At 42.1% G+C, this 27,685-nt stretch overlaps 1 protein-coding gene across 3 annotated transcripts in view; it reads right to left on the bottom strand.

The window, feature by feature from the left end:
* Positions 1 to 1,081: 1,081 nt before the first annotated feature.
* Gask1b (golgi associated kinase 1B) overlaps positions 1,082 to 27,685 on the bottom strand; it is a 39,744-nt gene continuing 13,140 nt past the window's right edge. For all 3 annotated transcript variants that reach the window (XM_050158752.1, XM_050158750.1, XM_050158751.1), the window contains 3 exons: positions 23,396 to 23,610; positions 7,123 to 7,349; positions 1,082 to 3,180 (listed from right to left, as the gene is read on the bottom strand). In XM_050158752.1, coding sequence (XP_050014709.1) covers positions 2,973 to 3,180; positions 7,123 to 7,349; positions 23,396 to 23,610 — 650 coding nt within the window. In that variant the 3' untranslated portion in view covers positions 1,082 to 2,972. The remainder of the gene's footprint in view (positions 3,181 to 7,122; positions 7,350 to 23,395; positions 23,611 to 27,685) is intronic.

Genomic DNA, 27,685 nt, shown 5'->3' with positions numbered 1-27,685 from the left:
TGCACAAAGCATTCTCATCATGTCAATAAAGGAAGACTTGTTACTTGTTAGAACGCAAAGGTTGGCTTGGAGCTATTTTTCAAAACTAATGCACCATTGATTGCTTACTGCTTACAAAATAAAACGCATTGTTAAAGGGTAACTGGAAGGGCTGGTGAGAAGCTCAGCTGATGGGGGCACTCACTGCTCCTCCAAAGGACCTCAGTTCAGTGCCCAGAACCCAAGTCAGGTAGCTCACAACTGCTCCAGTGGTTCCCATGCCCTCTTTCGGTTCCCATGAGTACTGCATACACATGTATGTGTATACACAGGTAACATATGCATAAAAAGTAAAAATAAACCCTTAAAAGAAAAATTACAAAAATAATCAGTGTTTTTGAGCTTTCTGTTTAGTATCAAGCATGTTGAAATAACTAGGCAAAAACGGTCTGACCCACCTGTGGGAGGTCAGGCTGCCGCCCAGAGGCAATGTGGCTTTAGACACATGAAAGCAAGCTTTTAAGATGCTCACAGTGCCTGAAATTAATATCACTATGCGGATGAAATGGTAAATTTTCTAAAAATAAAGAAGTATTAAAATGAACATAGGTCATCTTAATAAGGCATGGGACAACTTGGTAGAAATTCTTTTAATTCTAAGTCAAGTGGGGTGTACAAGTGTTTGCAAGGATAATGAAGACGAAGATTAATGAGATAAAATTCATAGACAGAGGCCAACATAGGGAGTGACCAGGGCCACAGTCAGACTCAGGGCATAGTCTGGGAGATTGAAGAGATGTGACAAAGGTCAACACTCCAAGGGAAAGAAAACACATATGACATTAAATGCGGGGCTTGGAATAAGAGAGTCAGAGGCTGCCTCTCCCCTTGGTCTGTCTTTGGTTAGAGTTAAGATTCTGTTACCATAGGTTGGGATGTTTGTATCAATTAGCACCTACACAAACGTTTTCCTTCTATGATGTAGCCTATACTGTTGTTGTTTTTTTTTAAGTTCATGTTGTATTAAATTACTCTTCATCGGAATACAGAAAATGTTGTGCAGGTTAGGAACAACAACTGAAAATAAAAGAGAAGGCAAATATGAAAAATTTTGTAATGTTTTATTTTTAAATTTTCAAAGAAAGAAAAAGTCAGCATTTGTGAAGGGAGGGATACATTTCAGACAGGATGTCACTATGCAGACCAGACTGGCCTCAGAGTTGCAATCCTCCTTCCTCAGCTACTTGGGTTCTAGGAATTCAGGTATGCACCACCATCTCAGGTTAATCAATCCGCTTTTAAATAAGGGGTGAGAGCTAAAAGTGAGAGAGAAATATCCTGATCTGGATTCAGAGCCTCCCTTTAAGTAGAAAATGTAACATCGTTGCATATTCCCCAAAGACAGAACAATTAAGAGCATGAACACTGTACACCTCAGTCATCCCAACCAAACTAAAAGCTGATAGAGGGATTCAGGGGAGAATTGTTTGAGGCTTAATTTTGCCAATCTGTTGCCCCATGTTCTCTAGTCATGTGCTCGTCTTGAAAAGATCCAGTCACGCAGGTTGGGTTTCATTGAGACTTCTCATATTGAATTGATCGACGTAATATATTTAATATGTGAACTTATCATCAATTCCTAGATAATAACAATTAAATCAGATGAAACCTAATTATACAGAAGAAGTCTTCTATGATTAAAAAAAACTACAGATATTACAGCATATCCTTTATAAAATGGCAATTTAGTAAACAAACAGTCATTAAAAGAGGGCTGGGAGCCAGGCGCTGGTGGGACATGCCTTTAATTCCAGTGCTCGGGAGGCAGAGGCAGGCGGATCTCTGTGAGTTCGAGGCCAGCCTGGTCTACAGAGAAAGTTCCAGGACAGCCAGAGCTACACACAGAGAAACTTTGTCTTACAAAACTAAAATCAAACAAACAAGAGAGGGCTGGGGTCATGGGCTCAATCACACAGCACCCTATCTAGCATGAACGAAGCTCTGAGTCTGAGAGCAGGCACTGCTGGGCATGGTGGCACACATCTGTAATCCTAACACTTGGGGGATGGAGCACCAGAAGATCAAGGGCATCCTCAGATGTATAAGGAGTTCAAAGTCAGCCTGGACTACATGAGACATTATAATCATTTTTGCAAAAAACCAACCAACCAACCAACGTATAAGAACATTAAGAGATGCCACAAAATAAGTTTTCAAGTAGGTAACATCATATCATGCCTTATAGCGGTTTAGTTTTCTAACCACCAGACATAAATTGAATCAAAATTAAGAGAGTAAAGTGAACTAATATAGCCATTGTTGCATACAGATATTTCTATGCTGATGGTTGATTTCTTAAAAGGAATGGGTATGAGATTTTGGTTGATCAGAGAGACCTGATTATATAGGAAACCCACTGCTGGTTTGCGAATGAATCTACTACCATGTCTGCTTATAAGGTGTTTCAAGACTCTGCTGCTTTCACAGCCCACGTGTCTCAGTTTTCCGGATGTAGAATTGCTCCTGGATAGGGTTAGGGAAATGGTTGTAATATCATCATCAGGATAATGTCAATAAACTCTCTGCTGGGAGCTGGTCAGATTGGTCAAACGGCATGAGAATGGGTTATGAGAAGAGTCAGTGCCTCTGGTTGATATTGCTCCATCAGATGACATGACAGTGGTTTAAAGATTACTGGGAATAATAATTGGGGCCGTTGGGTAATAACAATGCTGAGACACATGTGCCAGAAAATTAGGCAAAAAAATACCATCAGGCATTTTGCAAGCAATATGCTATTCCCATACTCCTTGAATATGCGTATCTTTCAACTCTGCAAACTTTTTTTAAAACTTGGCTTATGATATATACTGGGTCAGTTTTGTATATTCAGCTACGCGGCCTCCCTCCTAGAAACACTTATGCTTGATGTGCTGTATTTAAGAAAACCCAAAAGTCACACATGTGCAGCCCTCGAGGCAGAAGGCCCTTCGTCACTCGTTCATAGGCAACACTTTGACTCCATGCGCGTTGATGTAGGTGACAAGGATTCGGGCTCTCTGCTCCACCACATCAATGAGCTTCTCGATGCCTGGCCTTCCTCCTTGACTCTCCCAGTAAACCTGATCCAGGAAGAGAGACTGGAGGAGCTTTTGGCGCAAGTGCTGGCTCTTCAACACAGAAACGGCAGAGTCTGGAAACCTGAAACGATAACACAGCGTTTCACTCTTCGCGATTGCTCAGTCATTATTCCTCCCCCAGCTGCTCTGCCTTCATTGATCTGGCACACGTCACACTACCAAATGGGACCTTGAGAACCAGAAGGCCTTTGTCGCCATGAAGCAGACACTTCTCTTAAAAATAAAATGCAAAAAAAATTCTGTTTCAATTGAACCAAATTATCTAAACTAGAACTTGACATCCTAATTTCTTACTTAAAGGTTGTTACAGACGGGCAAAGAGGAGCACAGAAGTGAGATCATTTGAGGTCTGAAGAAGTATTTCCCTTCATCTCAAGCTCCATACGTCCCACAGAAAGTCTTTTATCTGCTTTCTCAGTAGCAAGGTGGGTCCAATGAAAGAAAAGGTGAGAAGCAAAACATGGGTATTCTCCCTGAGCAAAACCTAGAGTTTAGAGTTCAATTAGCTCAAACTTGTAAAAGAACAAAAGTAAATTATTTTTTTTTAAGAAAGCTCAAGAAGAATTCCCTCTGGTTCAGATTACACTTTTGGAACTTGAGTGTTTGCCAGTACTTGTCTTTTTCTCTTCTTTTTTAAGTCATTTCTTTTATTTTTGAGATTATAATATAATCATTTCCCCTCTCCCTTTCTTCCCTCCAAGTCCTCCCATATATCTCTCCTTGATCTCTTTCAAATTCATAGCCTCTTTTTCATTGTTATTACATAAACATATGTGTATTGAATTCATATCTATTCTCAAATAAGATCTGCCCAGTCTACATACTATTACTTGTGTGTGTGTGTTTTCAAGGTTGACCATTTGGTAGTGGACAACCAATTGGTGTACTCTTCCCTGGATAAGACTATTTCTCTGGCTCTCAGCATCCTTTTGTTGCCTGTAATTCTTTGAGTAGGGGTGAGGACTCATGTAGCCAAGTTCTAATGGATTATCTATAAAAACAGCTCCCACACCTAAGGCTCAGAAAACATCGCAGAGGAGAGACTGGAAAGATTAAAAGGCCTAGAAAATCAGGGAGTTTGTACCCAAAAAAGTCTCACCAACATGACATGATCTGAGTAAGAGCAACCACAATAGACATGACAGAAGAGAAGGGAGAGAGGACAGTGTTTTTCTTACGTAGAGTATTAAATGATGCTCTAATTTATATCTTGAAGGTCCCCCCAAATGTCCAAGTATTAAAGACTTAGTCGTTAGAGTGCTATGCCTGGAGATGGTGCTCACTTCAGGATGTGAGGTATAATGGAGGGTGTTGTCATTGGAGCGTGCTTTGAAAGGGATGCTGGACTCGACCTTCTCCTTTTCCCTCTTTTAATTCCTGGCCATTCACTGAAAAGGAACCTCTCATCCTTGATTGCAAACATGCTGTTCATAGAAGAAAACAAAACCATTACTCTACTATTGTTTTTTATATGGCATTGGTTTATGGAAGTGTGGTGACATTTAGCACCAATAAAGGATCAAAGAAACAGAGTCCGGGTGGCTGTGGACGGAAACCTCTAAGGCTGTGAACCAAGATAAATCTTCCCATTTTGTAAGGCGGTAGCCTCAGACATTAGTTACAGTTACAAAAGGGTGGCAACTGTAAACTTTCAGAGCAAGGACATTTGATGACATCTCACTAGACATTCCTGAGGTCACTTAAGAAGGATCTGGGTGAATCACCTTGAGAGAGTTCGCTGAACTTGCATTTTTTCATATAGAAAGGCTAGAGTCAGTGTCTAGCATATATAGGATTTAGCAGTAAATACAGAAATCTTTTTAAAAATTCTCATTTAAATCATAAATTATATTCTGTCACATGTCAGCTTGGCCTCCTCCAACTCTGGTTAAAATGCTGCTAAAATCACCATATAATCACTGGAGTTCAAGAGTAACTTTCAAATCTATTCAGCTGTACCTCAAAAACTACATGGCAAGAATGTGCACTTATTTAGAGACAAACCTGGAGACAAGACCCGGGATGCATGGGCACTAGGGACCCAAGGTCGAGAATTCTGAGGTTGCTAGAAGACCAAAGGTCACAGAGCTGAGCATGCTTAGTAAATCTCACAAGTGTGAAGTTAAATAAGGCTTATTGTATGTTCTGGGTTCCCTAAAGACATGGATCATGTAGTCTTGTGGGCTATGAATTAACCAAGCAGCATTTTGTTGTATAAAGTATTAATATTCATAATTAATCAATAATTAATTAATTATACTTAGTTAACTATATATTTTATAAAAAAAGTATTCACATTTATGTGAATGTTTAAGATAGATAGATGTATGCCCTTGGCACTCTCAATTCTCCTAAGAAATTTAAGCTCCTGTAGTATCAATTTACTAAGTGATGTCTTGAGAATGTCAATTTTCCTATGCAATAAATTCTCCTTGGCTTAGACATATAAAAGGGAGACTCTGTCACGTGTTCTGCCTTCAATTCACAGAGCTGTGAAGAGCATCAACAGGGAAAGATGTGGGGGGGGAAGCCTCATGGGACTCTCGAAACCAACAGGAAGAGTATGCTTTTTCAGTATTGAGAGTATATAAAATCCACATTGTCTAAGCACAAAGTCAAGGAGAAGCAACTGCAATGGGCTGCAGACAAAGGATCATTGGGGAGTCCTACCCTTTTGGTGTTCTTCTGGGTTTGCCTTCAAGCTCTGGGCATGGAACACACTGAGTAGTCGCATCAGAACACAAGTACAAATATCCGCAAGAAAAAAACAGGGGGTGCAGGCTTGGAAAAGCCGAGATCTATCACTAACTTCAGACATACTGGGGTGTTTTCCTGACATTGCTCCGCTCTTGGGGAGCTGTTGCTATCTTATGGACTCTTAAGCTTCCAATCTAATTATGGAATCTTATTTCTGACTAAAATGGGTAATGATCGTGGTTGGCTCCACAAGCTATGAAATTTAGTCACGACTTATATAACTGGGATGGGATTGATCAGACTCTGTGGCCAGTTCCTGCAACTCAGGAATCTGAACCTCCTCTATCCACAAATGCATGAGATCGGCTGTGTTCTTACTTCCACTGGGCACAACTATCTTCTTTAGCTTCACGCTGCTGCCTCCCTTTACTCTGTATCCTTTCTAAGTTCTACCAAATGTCTCCCAAATTGTTTAGATCACCTCTGAGTTTTTGGTCAGTAGTGTGTATAACAGTACTTCATGGTCTAGCTTCCTGCAGGCCTTCCTTTGCTCAAGATCCAACCCCACAGTCTGTCTACTGTAAAGATTTCTGAGTCCTCCAAAGTCCTACTACCCAACATGGAGGGTCTGCTGTCCTGTGGTGCCCTGTTCTTCAGAGAGTCTTTCATTTCCCTGTATTAATAGCACTCGTGTGGGTTTATCATGAATCTGACACCCTTCCACACTTATCAGTTCTATTGACATGCCAAATCATTTATTATTGATCTGGACATCTCTGTTGTTTCTCCCATGCCCTAATCACAGAGTTTCTGCCACCTGATTCTCCCTATTCCTGACAGCACCGAATCTGTCCAACCTCACCCACACAGGTTCTCACAACGAAGGCTGAGCAAGGTGGTGAAGGTAGAATGTGGTAGGAGCTATGTAGGCATTGTGGACTGTTGATAGGTGCACTGGCTGCTTTGGGAAGGTTATTTTACTCCCTTAGGTGTCTCTTCCCACACTCACAACTTCTTTGGAAATCTATCCAACATCAGGCCTGAGTTTTCACAGAACGTGACTAGTCGTTTACCACACATGTGATCATCCAAGATGTCAGGTCGTTAGAAAGTGCAGTCTTTGTTCTGGGTGTGACAGCTTCTTCCTGTAATCCCAGCCCTCTGAAAGCTGAAGCAGGGGGCTGACTGCAAGGTTATGGTCAGCATGGAAGTCAGTGAGTTCCAGGAAAGCCTGAGCTACACAGAGAGTTCCAGAACAGCCCAGGCTAAAGAAAGATGGGACCCGCACAACAGACCAAAAACTTACTCTCGGATGCCTTCTAGCAGTTTGAAGTTTAAGTTGTCTTCGCTTCTGTCAAAGAAGCCCTTATTGTTTATGAAGACCAAATGCCTTGGGTCATTCTTTCGCTGGACAATGTGTGCTAAAGTCACAGAATTCTGGTCGTCACAGTTTGGCCTCAGTCCATTCTGCATACAGGCATCCTCCTTGCGAGGTCTGAATCCACAGCAATTTGTATCTAAGCGATTATAAATCTGAAAATGGAAATGAAAACAAAATCCAAGATGCTGAGTAAAAGCTTGGGAAAGTCAGAACATTTCCAAAGAATGGGAGTTTTCCGAACAGCTGACTTGCCAGAATCCCAGCAGGCCAGGCTGGCTTAATTGAAAGCAACTGTTAGAAAAGTCCACAGTTCAAAGTCCTCTGACTCAGAGTCCTAAGCACTTCCAGCTTCTGCTAACAGCTCCAACGTCAGGTCGTCCAACTCAAGCGTCTCCACCCTTGGTATCCGCAGTTCCCACGGAATCACATTCGAGCATGTGGCCAGCACAATCTCTGACTCTTCAGCAGAAGAGACACAGCGCCATACTTCTACAGACCCAAGGGTCTAGCTCTTGTTTTCTCCCTGGGCTGGGTTCTGTAGATTCTGATGATTTTGTTGACTGTAAAGTCTACTGTACAGACTTCAGTATTGTAGTAGCTAACCAGAAATAAGACAGAGGAAATCTATAGGAGGTATATGACCCAATAATAAAGCATCAGCTAGATCCTGAATACGTGCCAAAGCTACTGAGATTTCAGAGGCTTGTTATAATGCAGAGGTAGAAAGATTAGTTCCAATACTGTCCAATGTCACTTCTTTTGATCAGGACAGGACTATTACATAGAGAAGCCCTGTCTCAAACAAAAACAAAATGAAATGATCAATAAATTTCTTCTAAAGAGTTAAACTCCAACTAAAATTCCAATTATATAGTCTAGTATAGTCAAAACTATAAAATAATTCATTTCCCCTACAAGTATTAATATAATTGAGCACGAATGTATGATGGTAATAATGAAAAACAGGCTCCAGGCAGTTTAACCCTAACTAACAGTTTTGCAGAATTTAGTCCCTAGTTGGCTGTCCTCCTAGCTTTCGGACTTGTTGGAAGGCAGAGGAAGCTGAGAACCAAGGAGAGGAAGAGGAGTGATGAGGGTTCAAATCCCTTCCTATGATCTAACATGATTACTTAAAAACTCCTACTGAACACATCCTCTTAAAGGTTCTATTACCTCCCAGCAGTACCTTCAACTGGGGACCAAGCCTTCAATACATGGGAATGTGGGAGAGAATTATGATCCAAACTATAACAAAAAACATGAGTATTCAGTGTATTCATGTTTGATCATAAGCTCTCATAAATTTAGGCCCTGCCGACATTTCTGAAAATATATTTTATGGTTTTTATTTTTAAACCCCAGGAAAGCATGGGCAATTAGAGGTGGAAAAGAATGACGTAGAACAACTTTTTATTGCTTTCCCCAAGTTCAGCTGTTCCCTACAGTGTGTTTTAAAGTGTCCTATGTAATCTAATTTAGAGTCATGAGACATTCTGATGATTTCACCAATTCTCCGACAGCCTACTGTGCCAGGCAACTCTGACCAACATCATAGATGGTGACCAGCATCTTCTAGGAATGTTGCCACAGATGCTCTTCAGTTTCAAACATGTGCTGAGTGTATGCGAATGTATACCTAGAGGTATAATATATAACATATAACAGTCAGACTTCAGGCCCCAAATGATTTCTTTTTCTCTGTTTTCCTTGCTTTCTGACTAAAGTATGCCCTTCTATTTTTGTATTTGTTTAGCAATGGTTTATGTAGCTATTAAATCATGCCGTCTAACTCTTCAGAAGTTTGTCATAATTTTCCTTCTTAGTCCCCATTCAGTATACCAAGGATCATTTGACTGCCGTAACCCAAACTCTTAAGGTCAGCACCATTTGCCTGGCAGATGCTTTAGATATAGACCAAATATAATTCTGCATGCTTTTAAGACAGCTCACCAATTTTTAAAGCCTAATGAAGCACATCCCACACAGCTAGGAAGCCCAGATGTCTTTTTAATGAGCTTGTTTAGTGCACACATTAAAACAAACACTGAAGGATTGTATAGAAAGTACCCGCAATGCCCATCTGTGTCTCTCTGTTCTTAAGCGGGTATCCTGCAAAGAAGCCTATCGAAGGGTAAATATTTTCAGCTAAGCAATAATGATGCTAATCACATTAGTGTTTGAGTTCTTATTACTTTATTAATTTACTTATTCTGTGTGGCTGTGGTGGTGGGGGTGTGTTTCCATGACAACCTCCACATGTGGAGGTCAGAAGACAATCTTTGGATATGGGCCCTATCCTTGCACCACGTGGGTATCAGAGACAGAACTCAGGTCATCAAGTTTGACAGAAGGCACCATTACCAACTTAGCCATGTCACTGGCCCTCACTGAATTCACACTTTCTTCAACTGTAAGACAAGGAAAATCATCTTTGCAAAACTGATGTACCGCTGAAGAGGACTGCCAACTGTCATTTTCCATAAAAGTGCTCTTTCCTTCTTTAGAAAAGTAATATCTTTTTAGTGTTTACCTAACTAAAATTACACTCAGAAAAATCCAGGTGTTCCAGCCAATTTTTTAAAGAGATGGGGATGGATATTTTTAGGTATATTTCCTTCAAAACAGTCCACCCTTAGTTCCATTTTCGTTTGGTAGCAATAGTTTTGTCTGTAGGAAAAAAAAAATACATCATCCAAGTGACTTAAAATGCCTGCTATAGCACGGAACCAAGGGAACCTCTGCCTAGCTGCATGGCTCCTCAAGAGCCACTAGACAGCTGCAGAAAACCGACTCCTTCTACACAAAGGGAGGAACCCCACCCAGCTAGGTGTTCAAGTCCCCCAAGGACTCAGGTTAGCTTATTCATCTCTCCATTGTCTTCAGAGTAAGATGATTAACCAAGTCTTGCAGACAATGTCTCAACAAAGCAAGAGACGCTAAATGAGGAGACTGAGCTAGGAAGCAGAGGTAGCTAACATCTCGGGGTCCCTCTTCTCACACAGGACAGAACTCAGTATCCCAGCACAGAAGTCTAAGCTGCTCTCACCCACACTCTTATCCACACTGATCGTATCATTCCAGTACTGTCTCCCAGCGAGGACAAAAAAAAAAGGCATTTGTTTACATTTGCACAAAATGTTAAATAATTCAGTATTCAGTAAATACGGATTACTATAAGAGGTTCAGAAGAAGCCCAAGAACCTCAGCCCAGAACTGCAAGGGAAAACGCACGAAGGAGTGCTCCTAAGACTTGAGTTTAAAGAATCAGACAGAATTAGCTGGAGAAGAAATATTTCATTCCACTTGGTGGACAAAGTGCTCTCCTGAAATGCTATGGAGATCTCTAAAGAGCTCGCATGCACTGTTTGCATGGCTGTCACAACCTGGTCCTTGAGACACACTGCACAACACAGTTAGAGTGCCCTGTTGGGAAAGATGGGGACATTGAGCCTATAATTTGTGATCTTAGAGAAGCTAAATAAGAAGGAGAACCCAAAGAAAAACATATAGTCTTCCTCCTGGATATTAACCTTCATCAGGCGATGAAAGGAGACAGAGACAGAGACCCACATTGGAGCACCGGACTGAAATCTCAAGGTCCAAATCAGGAGCACAAGGAGAGAGAGCACGAGCAAGGAACTCAGGACCGCGAGGGGTGCACCCACACACTGAGACAATGGGAATATTCTATCGGGAACTCACCAAGGCCAGCTGGACTGGGTCTGAAAAAAATGGGACAAAACTGGACTCGCTGAACATAGCAGACAATGAGGACTACTGAGAAGTCAAGAACAATGGCTCTGGGTTTTGATCCTACTGCACATACTGGCTTTGTGGGAGCCTAGGCAGTTTGGATGCTCACCTTACTAGACCTGGATGGAGGTGGGTGGTCCTTGGACTTCCCACAGGGCAGGGAACTCTGTTTGTTTTTTGGGCTGTTGTGGGAGGGGGTGTTGATTGGGGGAGGGGAGAGAAATGGGAGGTAGTGGCGGGGAGGAGGCAGAAATCTTTAATAAATAAATACATAAGTAAAAATAAATTGCTATCCGTGTGTGCCCATTCACAAACGAATCTCTAGTTTATCACAGATCACAACGAAAGGCATAGTAGCTCATCTCTGCTCCAAGTGCAGTGCGGGGATGTATTGAGATCATCAGATGTAATGTTGTAACTTTTACTGCACCACAGAAAGGCTCTGGAGAGAGGCCCCAGGCAACCAACAGCCTATTTTAGGGAAAGAAATTCACTTCCTATAATTTGAATAGGCAGAACTGAGTAAAAATAACCTCTGCCAGAGACACACCCACCTCCCTGCAATGATTTTTAAAAGGCATGCCAACTAACAGAAAAAGACAAGTATTTTTGTATCTTGTAAATTTTTGGTTTGTAGCCTGAATTTATATTAAGCAGGGAAATCTAACACAGAAAGGAGGGGACTGGAGAGATGGCTCTGGGATTAAAAAAGTATTGCTGCTCTACAGGACTCAGATTCAATTCCCAGCACCCACACAGTGGCAACTCCAGTCTCGGGGGATCCGATACCCTCTTCACTCCTCCCTGGGTACCAGGCACATAGGTGATACACATACATGTAAACAAGATGCTCATACACTTAAATCACATTTTTAACATTAAAAAAATAAACAAAATGAGAATGAAACAACCAAAATTTTTTTCTTAGGAATTTATAATGAGCAAAAAATTTTAAATTAGAAATGAAGTATACCTAATCTAAGAAAATCCTCTTAAAATGCCTTCCTCTAATGAGAAATGAGACAGCACTTTAGCTTACATGAGCTAGGTTAATCAAGGAGCTAAAACTTCCACCTGTTCATATATGAAGGGATAACATCACTGGAAACTGGTCTCTTGTACAGTGACGTTGTCCATAGTTAGCATTTACATAGAATCCCTGTCAATTGTATTTTTTTCAATAATAGGAATTTATTAAAAGGAAATTAACAAGAATAAAGACCAACTATATGACCATGCTCAGATGCCATTCTGACCACAGCCAGAATTGGTGTGATGAACCCAACAGCTGGCTAGATTCATATTCTTAATGGAACTCAGAACACTAACCAATTCTGACAAATGGACTGTTGTTCTCTAGTCTTTCAAAATATTTTGTTTTTGCCTTCTACATTGACCTTGCTTTCAAAATTATTTTTACATCCACTATATGTAGAATCTCCCATTCTAACATGGATTCATTTCTGTGCTTCTTATAAATTAAGGTCTTATATATAACTGACTAAAAATATTTCAAAACATTAAGGCTTATTACATTATAGATGTTTTAACCATTAAGACAATCCAAACTGGCATGTGGATACATACCAATGTTACATACAAATGAAGAGAACCACTCCAAGAGGGTAACTCAGCCGCCTAGGAAGAGAAACTCATGCTTACAGACCAGTGTGCTTACTGCCGTGATGTTACAGCCTCTTGTGCTAGGCATGGTTGGTTTTGTATGTCTTTACCAGTGCACTTCCTATCTTAGAAAGAATGTGTAGTTGATAACTGTTTGTTAATGAAAAACATGAAGACTGTCTCCCCAAGGGTCCACTCACCTACCTGACATGAACAGTGGAAACCCCTCTGACTGGCGATGAAGCCAGACATCCATGTTCCTCCATCTATTGTCCTATTAACCGTCTCAATATAACAATTGAGTTTTGAGATGCAATACATGAGATTTCACTCACGGTATTTAAAAAGTATGAGCTTATAGGCAGACATTTAATAAAGCACCATTTCATTCACCATGGCCATTCTTGAGAAAATCTGGTGTTTACTCCTTGTATTTTCGTGAGCCATGCAAAGAGACGCAGACTCGGACTATTACTGGTGGATTACTGCCTACCCTGACTCATGCTAAGACATCAACAAATTCGTGCGGGGGGATCTTCTTTCCTTCTCGCTCTATCAGTCATCAGTTCAAGACAGGAAAGAGGCAGAAAGGGTGACAGAAAGCTTTGCATGCGGCCGAGAACAGGAACAGAGAGTCTTCCGGAGACAGATTTTGGCAAATCAGCTCAACTTTACTCCAGAGTATAAGGAATACATAGGATGGGGGAGCCTGAGGACAAACAAGTATGGCAGTAGGGTCCTATAGCAGAACTCCCAGCACAAATCTTCTAGCCAGAATCTGTGCCATAGGTCAAGCTCGAGATGAATTAGGCATCTAGTTTAGAGACAGCTTTCAAATAAGGTCAGTCTTGCAGGCCCAGGGACATTCTCCAGATAAGGACAATTCGAGGCAGAAAGTTCTGCTGCAGGGAGGGAGTCCCCAGTTGTCTAACTTTGATATAAGCTGCTAGACAGTGTGGAGGCTGCCGCAGCCTCTGACTAGCCAGCAATGTTTTCTGACAAATTTACTTAATAGCATGAACACTAACACAGAGAAAACGGGAAAGGGAGAAAGAAAACAAGTCTCGGTATTACGAAAATATTTTGACCTCGTAGTCCCTTGGAAAGCCGTTGCCCCAGACCAAATCTCACTTGATCTGATCCCATCACAGTAATGGTTTTGGAAGCTCCGTCCATCTTTTAGAGAATGATGTCTGTAAACAACGACATTAACATGACTGGGGAGTACATAATGGACCAAGCAGCTCCTGGTTCCCCCTCAACCCTGTCTCTGAGTCTATATCCTCAGTAACTAATACCAAACAGTAAAGGTTTTTAAATAGCCATACACTAGTATATTTACAAGCATATGTGTGAGTAGATGATGACACTCTACGCATTATAGTGGTTCTATAGGAATGTCTGGGAGAATGGGCAGGGCATATCAATATCCATCAGACTCAATGACAAGTTCAGAGTTTTAAATTTGCTTCACAACAGATTAACCCAGAAGTCCAACTCACAAAACTCCAGTCTCCCTGAAACATGTTAGTAAGTGGGTCTCGGAAAGGAGCAATGATGCCGGGAAGAAGGTGAACTCTAGCTCACAGAACGTGTTAAAGAGGCTTTGAGTCTCAGACGGCTATGTACAGCCTAACAGGCTGTCTCACACTCATCATCTTCCCATCACCCCATGTATGACCAGACACATGACTGAAAGATTCTAACTGTGTATTATTCATATCAGTACTGTCTGGAAAGTTCACAGCAACTGTGAAAATAGATTTTAAAGTTGGCCCATAGCTAATCAATACGTTCTTTGCTTCTGACTAACAATAAAATTAGACTTGAACAATAAATATCTGGCTGGTTATCACAAAGAAATATAGGATTATGTATAGCATAGTTTTAATCAAACATTTCTCTCTTTGACTCAATATAAAAGCAATCACCTGGGTCAACTGATCTCCTAGTTTAGAGAAATAAAAGACAGAGGTTTCTGGGATACGTACAAAAGCATGTACAAAGTTCTGCTACTGTATGACCCAGAAATCCGAGTCCTGTGTACATATCCAGAGAAGATGAAATCAGTGTGTCTACTGGACATCTACATCCCACGTTCACTGCCATACTCTGTGTATGACAGCCAAACCATGGAGTTATATCAGGTATCTACGTGGATGAATGGAAAATGAAACCATGAGTCACACGTGGAGCATTATTTATAGAAGAGAATAAAATCCTGCTATTCTGGACAACATGGACAAAACTGAAGAACATTCTATTACATGAAACTAGTCAAGCACAGAAAGAGAACTCACATGTGCCCCACTGATCTGTGAGAGCTTGAAGCATTGATGCTGTGGAAACTGTATGCAGACTCATGTTCACCAGACACTGGAAGGGCTGGGAGGGGATGATAAGAGGAGATGACTAATCGGCACAGGGTTACAGTGGGATAGAGGAAGAGTAAGCTATTCTGCAGTGCAGTAACGCAACTATGCCCGACGACTATTAACCGCCTTTTTCAAAAGTACTGTTAGAAAAGATTTTGGACATCCAAAAATGAGAGATAATGGAGATGCCTCCTTCCACCAGCAAAAATCGCATATACATGATGGAAGACTGCACCCTCAGGTAAATATGGACAATGAATTATTTTCAATATTTAGAAGAAAAATATATTAACATTTTTAAATATTTCATGTTGGGAGCATACATCTTGGGAAACTATGTGCTCCTTACCAAGGGGCATAGGTTTTTTGAGGCACAAATTATTCTGTAAAGAAAGTGGACTAAAGCAGATGTGGTGGTACCAACATGCAATCCTAGCATACAGGAAAACAGTGAAGGAGAAGGATTGTGAGTTTGAGGCCAGCCTGTGAGACCCTGTCCAAACACTTTTTTTAAAAAAAGTGAGGGTGGGACTGGCTAGTCTCCAGAAAAGTAGATACTGACTGCAGAAGCCAGCTGTTGGTTCCTAAGCCAAGTGTGAGTCGATGTAGTTAAGGACCGCTCTTCTTCATCTCCCCCTCTCTTGTTTGCAGAACAAAACAATTAAATAGTTTACATGTTGTGAAGTGAGAGAATGTGGTTTCTAAACCTCAAGTCTCCAGCAGAAGACGAGGTCAAAGCCCAGATGGGAAAACCATCACAGCTCAGTGCACACGCATGTGCTCTCCTTCTTCATACAACTCACAAGAGAAGTCAGCACCACAAGGGTGTTCCTTTTAAGGCCCATCAAAGGGAAGCATTTGCCCCTTGAATTAGAGACCCTGTAATTCCTCCCATCCTGAGGTCTTGAGAAAACCTAATTCTCAGAGGAAATCCTGTCCATTTCTGCCAAGGAAGATTCTGTGGACCTTCCGATGAGATGCAGTTTGGAGGCAAGAAATCGAAAGGAGCTGTCTGTTGAATGGAAGTATATACAAGAATGGTCGAAGAGGAAGATGTGGGATCAACCCAAAGACACCTGGGGAGGAGTCTCACTGAGAAACAGGGCAGGCAATGATGTTTTGCCAGCATCAAGAGGCAAGCCCTCAAATCTCAAATGATAACTGAGGTCAACTGAGAATTAAGAAATCCCTCAATAGAAATACATTGACTTTCATCGAAACCCACCAACGGTTCTCTAAATGTCTATAACTCCCAATTTGGTTTATACAGTAAAATAAGAAGTGCTGAAATGCACTATTTACGTGCCTACTCGCTTCGGACCTGAGGATAGGTGCTGGGGCCTCACGTGTGTCAAGCATGTCCTCCATCACTCAGCTATACCCCTGGCTTCCACAATAATTTTTAAAGCACTAATGCATTTAAACTTAATTATCCAATCAAACGGAAGTCCTTACAGATATAGTTTAGCTTTCTGAGTGGTAGATTTAGCAACGATTCTCACGGTAAACGGCAGATAAGAAAGACTACCCACAAGGTCAGTTGGGAGCTCTGGGTGGCGTCTGGCTCATAAAGGAGTCTGTTAAAGGTGGCGTGGGCAGGAAGAGACAGATTTGGGGAGCCGTTTTGAGGAAGTCTCAAACTTTGCTGTTGCTTGACTGTGAAACTCTAAGCAGAGGCAGGCTAAAAGTTGGCTCAGGATGCACAGACCTGGCAGATTTAACTCAGTAAGGAGGAGAAAGAAGCAGGTAGGTCAAGAGAGGAAGCCTTTAGGGATGAGTTGATAAAAATACCCTCAGGCAGTCTGAGAACCTAAGGGACCAGCTGCTCCAGAACACAAATTCGTGAGCTAGGCATGCATAAAAATAATAACTAATCGAATGTGTGGTTCACTTTTAAATAAACTGTCTTGAATTAAACGTAGGGTAATGAGATAATTGAGTAAAGTCGGTCAGCTGGATGTAATGAGGCAGACTTCCAGGCCCACACTCAGGAGACTGAGGCAGGAGAACTGGAGGTTTAAGGCCCATGTGGGTACATAGCAAGACTCTGTCACAGACAGGAAAAGAATAAGATCAATTCTTCTTAGAATTTATATAAAAATAGCCCCAAACCTTCCTTAATAGCAATAATTTTTACATAGTTTCTCCATTTAAGGCCCAAACCCTATGTTTCTTATTCTTTTAATCTCACAAGTAATCCTTTTTATACTACATCCAACGTCTCTCTTCCACTAAATAGTAAAAAGCAAGAAACATTGTGGGTGCACAATAAACACCAAGGTTTCTGGGCAGTCCACCCTGTTATTAGAAACAGTATTGGATATTTTGAATTAAATTGCACTGTTGCAAGATAATATTAAAAGGAAGGGAGACCTTGGGAAGACTTTTTAAATAAGATAACATCATTATCATCCTAAGCACAGCCATTAAGTGTGTTAAAAAGCCTCGGCAATGCTGAAATAGTGTCTTTTGAATTTCATGGACAAAATGAGACAGTTTAATAAAACTAGAATTCTATAATAACCATAAGATATGCACGTCCATCCCGGTGACGTTTGACCTTGGTAAGTTTTCTAAAATGTCTAAAATTTCATACATGTATATAAATCAAAATCATATACACCCCATTCCCTGACTCTAATTCCCCCCAGATGCCCTCCAACCCGTCCCCCTTTCAACTTCACATCCTCCCATTTGTACGTTTGTCAATGACTCATTAAGTCCACTGAGGGGAGCTAATATGAGTGTTTGATCATCCACTGGAGACCTACCAGTTACCACACTCTCAAAATGTGATTCTCCTTTACCGAAGACCTCCAGCCTGCTAACAGCTCCTCAGTAAGGAAGGCCTGGGGTCCCAGAGAATACATCTATGAACCTCAGTCATTTTTATTGTGTAGAGAAGCATCCTTTACCTGAGCAAGTGATGGATGGCCAAGGAAATCACCCAGGTGATCTCATACTCCCCATAAGAATTGGGCTGCTTTCTCAACAAACAATAAGAAGCAGGAACACACACTTCTGTGGCCCCATTGTTCCACTCCCTCTTCACCCACTGGGTCTAAGCCAGTTCATCAAGATAATTAACCACTCTCCCTGAAGCTAATCCCAGACTTTCTTTGCTACTTGATCCCAAGACATGATTTGAAGCCACCATCCCTCCCTGTTCCCTGTCGGGTAAATGAGAAACTGCACCGTTTGTTGGAACTTCCAGTAATGATACACGGACAGAGGTCATTTACATGGATAATGCCGTGATACTGAAAACCAATAAGGTTGAGCCAAACTGTGTTTGGGAGTCCTTTTTCATCTATCAAGGGGCCATAAACAGAATCTTTCTTTGCCTGGCAGAGAATGTTCAAAATGAGTAAAACACTGTTTTGTAAAAGAGAGTAAGGTTCTCCTTTGCATAGAAGATGGCTGAACGCTCACGGGGTAAAGTGTGTGTACATGCATGAGCACCTGAGTTCAGGTCCCAGCACCCACATTAAAAGCCAGGAGGCTCACACTTGTAATTCCAGTACCAGCAAGCAAAGACAAGAAATTCACAGTGCCTCAGTGGCCAACCAATGAACATCTGATCTCCACACACTAGGGCATACACACCCACACATACAGATGTGTTCACATGCGTGCACTCGCGTGTACACACACACACACACACACACATACACAAAACAAATGGCATTTTTAGTTTTATCACACCACTAAGTGGGAAACTAAACAACCCACAAAGATCAAAGCAAAGGGGATGCCATGGAATTCATCCCAGAGCGAATTCCTTAGGCACCAGATGAGAAGGGGAGAAGAGGTAACTGGAGGAGACAGCTGTCATGACAAGACAAACTGTGGCTAATTGCTGAATTGATGACCTGGGCTTCGTTACTCAGGAAAAAAAAAAAAAAACAGGAAGCGCTTCAGGCACCCTTTTCCCGCTCGACAAACTTTTTTCGCACGTTGAGCTCATTGCTAAGATTCTTCTCCATTAAAATTTCTTTCTATGGAGTCTTGGTTTCTGGTTTAAATGTCAAACTCCCTAACTTCATTCTCAAGCCAACCATTTGAAAATAATCCACAGCTTCCGGTTTCTTTCCATAAGACTTATTATGGTACCAGGTATATTCTATGATGGCTATCTTTCTCTCATATGAAATCTCATGACCCTTGAGGCAGAAGATGGCCTCTTTCAACCTTTTTATGCGCAGAATTAAACTTCCCTGTGTCTAGGACAACAAACGAGAACTTGGGGAAATCAATGGCAGTGCAAAGACACATGCTCTAACTTTTGGTGGTTGTGGAATCAGCTATCCCTGAACACACAACTGTTGCTCCCTTAAGGAAAATATCCATTCACTTCTCATCCTACAAACAGTCTCGGAAAGTGTACGTCCGTCAGACAATACAAAGTGCTAACCATTTTCTGTTCATTCGATTCTTCGCTTTGAATATTTCCCCCAACCCCCCTTCCCTTAACAACGTTACTTACTGTCTGTGTCACAAGCAGCTTTTCTTCTACTTATAACAATCCTAATTCGGCATGTCAGATCTAATATTTTAATTTAATTGGATAGTTTCCCCGGAACAAAAACAGTGCCCAGATACTGTGACATTTCCAAACACTTGGCTGCTAACAAAATGGTTACAAGTCCAGTAAGACAGGAACTTGCCCTTGAGGAAATCAGACTTTATAAGAAAAGACAGAGTTGTCATAAAGAATTAAACCTCAATAACAGACAACCTAGAAGAAAAATATATCGGTCCATAAATGTTCAAAGAAATTAAGTTATTTGTCAAATTACATTCGATGAATAAAATGAAGGGAAGATTGGTTTACTTAACTTCTACTTATGTCTATGAATGTCTGGGTGCTTAATTTGCAGAGTTAATAAATATTTACTGACTGCGTATCAAGTATCATTCTAAATACACAAAGTTATGTATAAAAGCAATTTGTTCTTTCAATAGTCCTCTAAACAGTGTCCTATTTTACAGATGGAAAAGCCAAAAAAGAGGGAAGCTGAAAAGATTTCTCAAGGCTAAGAAACGACTAGCAGCAAGGTTGACAATCATCTTCCACAAACTAATCCATCTCAGTTTCTTACCATGACAGTAAAGTCTCCCAAGTCAGAAAACAGGGATTCCACGTGCTGAGCCTGCTTCTGTTATTTTATCTAATCTTTTGAGAGAAATTGGGCCAAGCCTTAGAAACAAAATAGTCTCTAGAATGCTTAGTTTTCTCGTTTCTGTGGTGATAAATTTTGGCCTGTGCAGTTCATACCCCCACACTTCAAGAAGAAAAGATTGCCTGTGGCTCTTCTGCACTTTCCAGAGGCAGAAATATGGTCCGGCCTTTCTGACTGTAGATTTGTTAATTGTGTGAAACGAATGGACAGTGTGTGCAGAGAATAACAACTGTCCTGTGTCCCCTGGCCCTTGCTCTGGCAACCACAGAGCAAGCAACTGTAATTCGCTGCAGGCGTGACATCTAAAATCGTTCACAGAAGCCACTCGCTACATTCCCAAGCAACACTTCGATAAGGCGTATTTCTGTTTAAAAAACAACCTCCATGCGAATGAATAGAAAAATTTTATACCAAAAAATATTAACTATTACAGAACTCACGAAACTGGCCAGTTTAAGTAGACTTTGTTTCATAAACTCCTTCAAGTGCATTAGCCCTGCTGAGGGATAAAGCACGTACGTACAACTGATTCAGATGGTTAGAATACAGTGAACCTTTCCTATCCCTTACACAGAATCCAAGGACTTAAGGTGTGAGACACTTGGGGACAGAGCTCCAAGTTTGTTTTCTCACGCTACTGGAGCTGGGATCTTTACCCGGTAAGCCACAGCCACGTAGCATATACAGATTAATAGAAATGGGTTAAATTAATATGTAAGAGTGAGCCAATAAGAAGCTAGAGCTAATGGGCCAAGCAGTGATTTCATTAATACAGTTTTTGTGTGGTTATTTTGAGCCTAAGCTGCCGGGAACTAAGTATCGGCTCTCTCCTCCTTCACCTGCTCACCAAGCCTTATGGGATGGGTTGGCTGAGGACTAAGGAAGAAATTCATTCCCAGAAGGTGTTTGTTACTTTACTGAGCCACAGGTGGGGCATGATCTTGATGAGGAAGAAGAGGTTATGTCAGATCGGAGTGACTTAAACATTTAAGCTGGGAATTATGCAAAGGGTGTACCCAGGACACCCAATATCCAATGTAACAAGGTTTCTGTAAACACAGAGTTCCTAGGGTAAGCTTGAACAGCGAATGTTGGGAGGCTTTAATGCCCAAGCACCAGCTCACCAAAGACATGAAAGAAAGAATGGAAAACAGAATGGTACAGTTAAAAGGGATGCCTTGTCCTAGAAGTGGGCATATATTTCTCCCCACAAGAAAATATACTGGGGGTAGAGATTATATACCCAGCCCAGGATTCCTTCAGCAGTCAAATATGATTATATTTAAGATTATAGCCATGGCACTGGACCACAGTCTGTGCTTGAGCAGCTGGTCAGAGCACACCATGACCCAGGCTTAGCCAAGCAGCACGAGGCAGCCCGGTGGAAACCACCTAGGGTGGAGAGACGCATAGGGGTCACACGGTAACGTCCCGGGAAGAGTGAGCAAGGACAGCTAATGGAGAACAAATTGGATTGAAGAAGGCTAAATACGGTCCTGCCTCCCATCCATTCTACTCTATTCAACAGTGTTCTCTTTCTAAAACAGTTGATAGAAATAGTAAGATCTTTTAATGCTTTTTTTTTAAAGGACCTTTCTACATGTTGAAAAGTATAACCCTAGCTGCTAAATCCAAAGACCAATCGGCACTTGCTTAAGGTGGACAGAGGAAAGCCTTAAGACATCCTGCCCTCCATAAAAAGGCTTCATTACACGATGCCTGCAAGTGTCTTGGGTAGGCTACAAATGTGTAAACCCATCTAGAGGGAAAGGGAAAGCGGATGTCAAAGATTCTGAGAGGGAAAGGGCACTCTCAGAATCCATACCTTATTAAAGAGAAACCTTGGGGCCAGGAATAGATCCGCCCCTATTCTAACTACCTCTGTGGCTAAGATAAAACACTCTAGCCAAAAACAGCTTGGTAGAGGAGAGGGTGTGCTTCTTCTTACATTGCCAGGTCACATCCATCCCTGGGAGAAGTCAAAGAAAGGGCTCAGTGCGGGAACTATGAGGCAATGCTGCTCCAGCTCACTCTCAGGCTCACTCTCAGGCTCACACTTAGTGAGCTTGCTTTACTCAGGACCACCTTACAGCCAGTAACAATCGAGACAATCCCTCACTCTCAGGCCCACAGCCCACCTGATGGAGAAAATTACCCAGCTGAGACTCTTTGCAGCTGAACCTAAGCTCTGTGAAGTTGACGGCTACATCTAAGTAAGACATAGACCTATAAACCTATAAACTGTTAGCTAAGGAGGCCCCTCAGTTCTCACAAACCTCTAAGTCTATTATTCCTGCTGTTGGTGAATGTCAGAACTAGAGAGTAAGTCCCTATTGCCGAAGACATTGCAGGTTTTGGTTTTAGGATATCGAAAATTGAAGCTGGAACTAAAACAGAAGCTACTTCCATATTGCCCGGGTTTTTACAATCCTGGAAAGTCCTATGCGGGTCACTTGGGAAGAATTATCACCAAAAGCCCTGCTGTTATGGACTCTATATAGTATACCACCAACAAACCAAGCAAAATGTGTATAACTGTTATAGGTCCAATCAACTGTTTTCCAACTGGACCTAAGACTGTCTCCAGAGTATTATTCTTAAATGTTCAATTTTTATGAAAGTGTTGTTGAAAAACAACACTGGAGCCAGGCACGGTAGGAAGTGTGTACCATTAATGGCAGCACTTGGGAGGCAGAGGCAAACAGATCTCTCTGAGTTCGAAATCATTCCGGTCCACACAGTGAGTTCTAGGTCAGCCAGGGCTACATAGGGAGGCCCTGCTGAGAGAGGGGAAGTGGGTACTAGAAAGAAAATACAGAAAATGGTGGTTATAGCATTCCACGGAGTGCTGGAACACTACTAGGGAAGATAAACTTTCATATCGCCAAGCCCGAGCTGAGTCTGAGCTCCCGTTCTTAGCAGTTGTTAGAACCTGAATGAGTTACCCATCCTCACCAAGTTTAGCTGACCCAGGGAATATGTAAGACACACCCCATGACTCAATACCCTGTAGCTACGATGAGCGGTAATATTGCAGGTTAGCCAGTAGCTTGCTTCTTCAGAAAGTAATTTTATAAAGAATATCCACGACCACTTCCCAGAAGAATGTAAACTTTCATAATACGTGTGCTGCACTTGGCCAGACACAGCACTCCAGGACTTAAATACAACTTCATAGAAACTCCAGGTTCTGATGATCCCTTTGAGGCCTTACAACACCACCATCAATCTCAGAGAACCACTTAGGCGACTGGATAAACTTACCTGTAACAAAAAATCGAAGAGAGCCATTTTGGACCACTCGTGGTGATGGACTTCAGAGCAGCCCCACTCAGGTCTGGGAACCCGGCCATTCAGCCAGCACTTCTGTTTTAGCAACTGCTGATAAGTTCCCCAGGTGATCTTAACAGAAGAATGGCTATCATTGCTCGCTGATGCTAGAGATGAGTCCCAGAGAATGAAAGGGCGAGGGCGGCCATCTGCGGAATGAGAGAAGCAAACATTTCGCTCAGCATGCTGCCCCATTGAGTGGGCAAGTGTCCTAGGGAAGGTCACTCACTCTTCCACACCCTCTCTCACCTGTCCTACGTGAAACAACTGGTTAAACAAATTCCATCGTCCCTGCATCTCCACAAGTTTTGATATTCTTGTATCAATGATACTCCTGGTTAGTTATAAGTCTTATGAAGTGGGAAATTATTATAGACAATGAAAAGAAAATTTAACAAGGTTTATAGATGTGGCAGGAACAGGATACTAACCACTCACTCAGGCCTCCTCTGGTTTGCATGGTTTTATTCCACATCTAAAAGCAGCCACCACAAGGAAGGAAGGAATCCAGACATTTATAATTGTCTATTCAGGGTCTAAGCAGAGCGGTCTCTGTTTGTAATAACAGCTGTCTGATTTTTGAAGGGCTACACTAGGATGCCGGGGGTGGGGAGAATTTTTAGAAGTCACAAGTTTCAAAGAGGAATTGGATGTTTCACATCAATTACTGGAGTCTCCAAAGAAGGAAAGCGGGAGAAAGACGTGTGCTTGTTTCTGTTTTTCTTTTCTGATAGGAGCACAACAGTTCCCTTGGAAAGGAACAGACACACAGAACCTCATACGGTGTCTTTCAGCAAATGCCACATTCTTCAACTGTGTGTGCACAGATGTTTTTTTAAAATGTCACTCAAGTTGTTTGGATCTCAGTCGCTAGATAGAAATGCCATTTGTATCATTGCTAAACTAAATAAAGTATGCTAAACCCCAGTGGAGTCATCATCAACAGGAAGGATCATGATGGAGTCCATTGAACATTTCAGGGTTAAAGCCAGAACTGTTGCTGTCAGGACCCCTCCCCACCAAATAAAGTCACAGAGATGGTGACCGGCTTTGCTTTTAACTCAGAAGTCCGTGTGGGGCTCTTGAAAAAAAAAAACCAGCTCAAACACAATTATCTAAAAAGCCCCCTTCACTCATTCTGAACAAGCCTGAACAATAGAGCTCTGAGGAATTCCTGCCGGGATGTCCAGGCATGCCCAGGGAGTTTCTGAAAGCCCTTTGAACAATGGCCTTGGGTGTTGGGAATCTACAACTTTCTTCGCCCAGCTAGCAGCTCAGGGTGTTCTTATCTGCAGGAAACAGCCAGCTGCTTGACCCGTTCTGAAGCTGGTGGCACACCAGTCATTTCAAACGCATGCACTTAATTATTCCAATTGCCCCCATCTCAAGCTGTTCCCAAGAAAACTCATTATCCATTTCATCAACAGTGTGGGGTAGCCATTGTATCCCTTCTTTCTGTTTTCTTTTACTAAGTGACAGGGGTTCCTAAGACCTAATTACATTCTAAGAAGATCAAGACAGTTCTGTATACCCCAAATACTGTGCTAATTTAAAAAAAAATGAGAAAGAAAGAGAGAGAATAAAATCTTTGCAAGATCTGTCTATCGTGTGGGGAAGACACATCACACCTGTGTCACCAAATATGAGTAGAAAATGCAGCTTCCAGAGACAAACACATGGGACATCTGGACTTTGAGAGGCTATGAGCCTGTGCCCTTCACCCAGTGACTCACAAACAGCATTTTTCATCTCCAAGCAAGGAAGTGTTCAAAGGTATAAAGCCTAACACCACATGTCACTGCACAGCCACTACATGGGACAGGCAGGCAGCCATTTCCTGTACAACCTCAGCCCTGGGAGGAGCAAGAAATAAGTGATCTATAAAAATCAGAGAAACCTTCGCGGCTAGCTCCTCATCTTTACGAGTACTCACGCCTTACTGTGAAATTAAATTTTAAAAAGTCTCCTCAACTCAGGCAATGAGGAAAATTCTACATGAGAAAGACTAGCTAAGAAAAACACTCACCTGACACAGCCCACAAACCACCTGTAATAGTCTGTCCTGTTCCTTTAAGAGACAAGCCCCGCCCATTCCCACCCAGTCCACCACAGAGACAAGCAGATCTTCCTTCTGCTTCCAGCCTGAGCTCCTTTTCTTTCTGTCTCTCTCCCAAAGAGGCAGCTGCTGTGGTGGCTCCTCTCCTCCCCTCCCTCTCTCTGCCTCTCTCTGCTCTTCTCCCTTCTTTCCTATTCTCCTTCCCTTTTCCTTCCATAACCAACTAAATAAATACCCAACCTCACTCTGCATGGCGTGCCTGTTCTGTCTCTCACCCGCTGTGACGGCAGCTCCTTGTTATCATTACACCACCACATTCAGTTTGTTTTCCTGCCCCTTCCACGCTCCCCTGAATAAATAGAAAGCTGTAGACATTTAGGAAGAGAACATGATTGACATGTGGCTGAAGCTTAGACTATGGAACCCAACAGACCTTGGCTCTCTGATCTATCGCCCCCTTGCTCTGTAACATTGGACAAGGAACAAAGCCCTTCCAAGCCCGCCTCCTCCTCTGTAACAGAAGGTGTGACCATGTATCTTTGTCAACTAACTTTGTTATTATTAAATAAGGCTGTGCGTTAAAAAGAAAAATCTACCCTCAAACTTTTATCACTTCTACCTGGTGCAAACATTATAAATCCCTTTCTCAAGATTTTTGGGCATGTTAATTATATAACTTTTGTCTATATCCGCCCACTGTGTAAGACCAGCACGGTAGGTCTACCCTGATTTGAACATTGCATGTTGGCACATATAAATTATGAAAGAAAAAATAAGGCAAAATAAATAAAATCATCATCCTAGTGATTAGCATAGATGCATAACCAGGAAATGTTTTTATCAGCTTTTCTAAACATGCACCCCCTCCAGGCTCATAGCTCATCAGCGTCCAGCCAGCCAGCCTTCGCTGCTCGCTGGGCAGCTACTAGATGCCATGCAGTGTTCTAGAAACAGAAGCTAAATTACAAACAAATGGGTGTCAACTTTTGTGTTTTGCTCTCATGACGCTTGAATTTTTCCCCCCAGGATAAAGAAGCAAAAAATTATAGAAAGGAAAAAAAATAGGACTATTTCCTATAGACAGATCCTTATCATTGTTTCACTAAATATAGCACACCTGTTGGTCTTACAGTTAAATCTTTAAGTAGCAGAGCTGTAACCGTGTTAGGGTAATGTAGCCCGGTGGTCTGCACACCATGCAAAGAGCAATGAGTAAATACCTGGGGCTTTGTTAGCCACATGGTCTCCACCATAGCCATTCAGTTCCATGAGGACTCGGTATCACCAGGGCACAAAAGAGTGATAGCAAAGCGACAATTGGTCACAACTGAGCCAATACCGTTTGACTATAAACACTAAAGTGTGACTTCCATATGATTCCCAAGTATCGCAGTAACATTATCAATCTTTTTATTATTTCCCAGGCATATGAAATGCAGAGGTCATCATGTAGAATTGCAGACATCAGTTCATGAAATCAAAATAGGTAGTGGGCCATCCTTGGCCACAAGCTGTAATCCTTACTAGCCCATGGGTTTGCCATTTCTCTTTGGTAAATCATGAAATTCTTTGTTGACTTTGGTTGTTTTGTCTTTGTTTTGAAAATGGTCAGACTATGTAGCCCTGGCTGGCCTAGAACCCGCTATGCAGACCAGGCTGGACTCAGCTCTATAGAGATCTCCTGTGTCTGTTTCCCAAGCGCTGGGATTAAAAGCGTGCATCACCACAACTCGCGGCTTTCTCTTCTCACCCAGCTGCACGTTTTCAGCCACAGCTGGGCTTCAATCTTCATTCCTCTCATTTCACAAGCGCTGAGACCACGGGCACACACCGTGCTTGGCCATTTGACATACTTCCTATTTGGATTATCGAGAAGTCATTCTCTAACTGGTGCTTCCGCAGAAAAGCACACTTGTTTTTTTCCCCCACAGCCACGCATGCTTCTTCAGCAAAATAGCGCTCTTCCCTGGCTGTCAGGGAAAGGGATTCCCAGAGAACAAAGAGAGCTGGTGATCTGAGGCTCTGTGGTTGGTGAGTAGAGCCAGGGCCTCTTTTCTGTCCTTGTGGCTCAGCCTTCCCACTATACCTGGGTGTCTGTGACCCCCACAGTTAAGAATACCTGTCAGTGTAGTGGCAGATCCCAGAGCAGGAGGTATCACTGAGGGGAG

Source organism: Alexandromys fortis, unplaced genomic scaffold (genome assembly GCF_014885135.2).
Source record: "Alexandromys fortis isolate MF-2015 unplaced genomic scaffold, M_Fortis_MF-2015_v1.1 scaffold_102, whole genome shotgun sequence".
NCBI lineage: Eukaryota > Metazoa > Chordata > Mammalia > Rodentia > Cricetidae > Alexandromys > Alexandromys fortis.
This window is presented reverse-complemented; position numbering and strand designations above follow the sequence as displayed.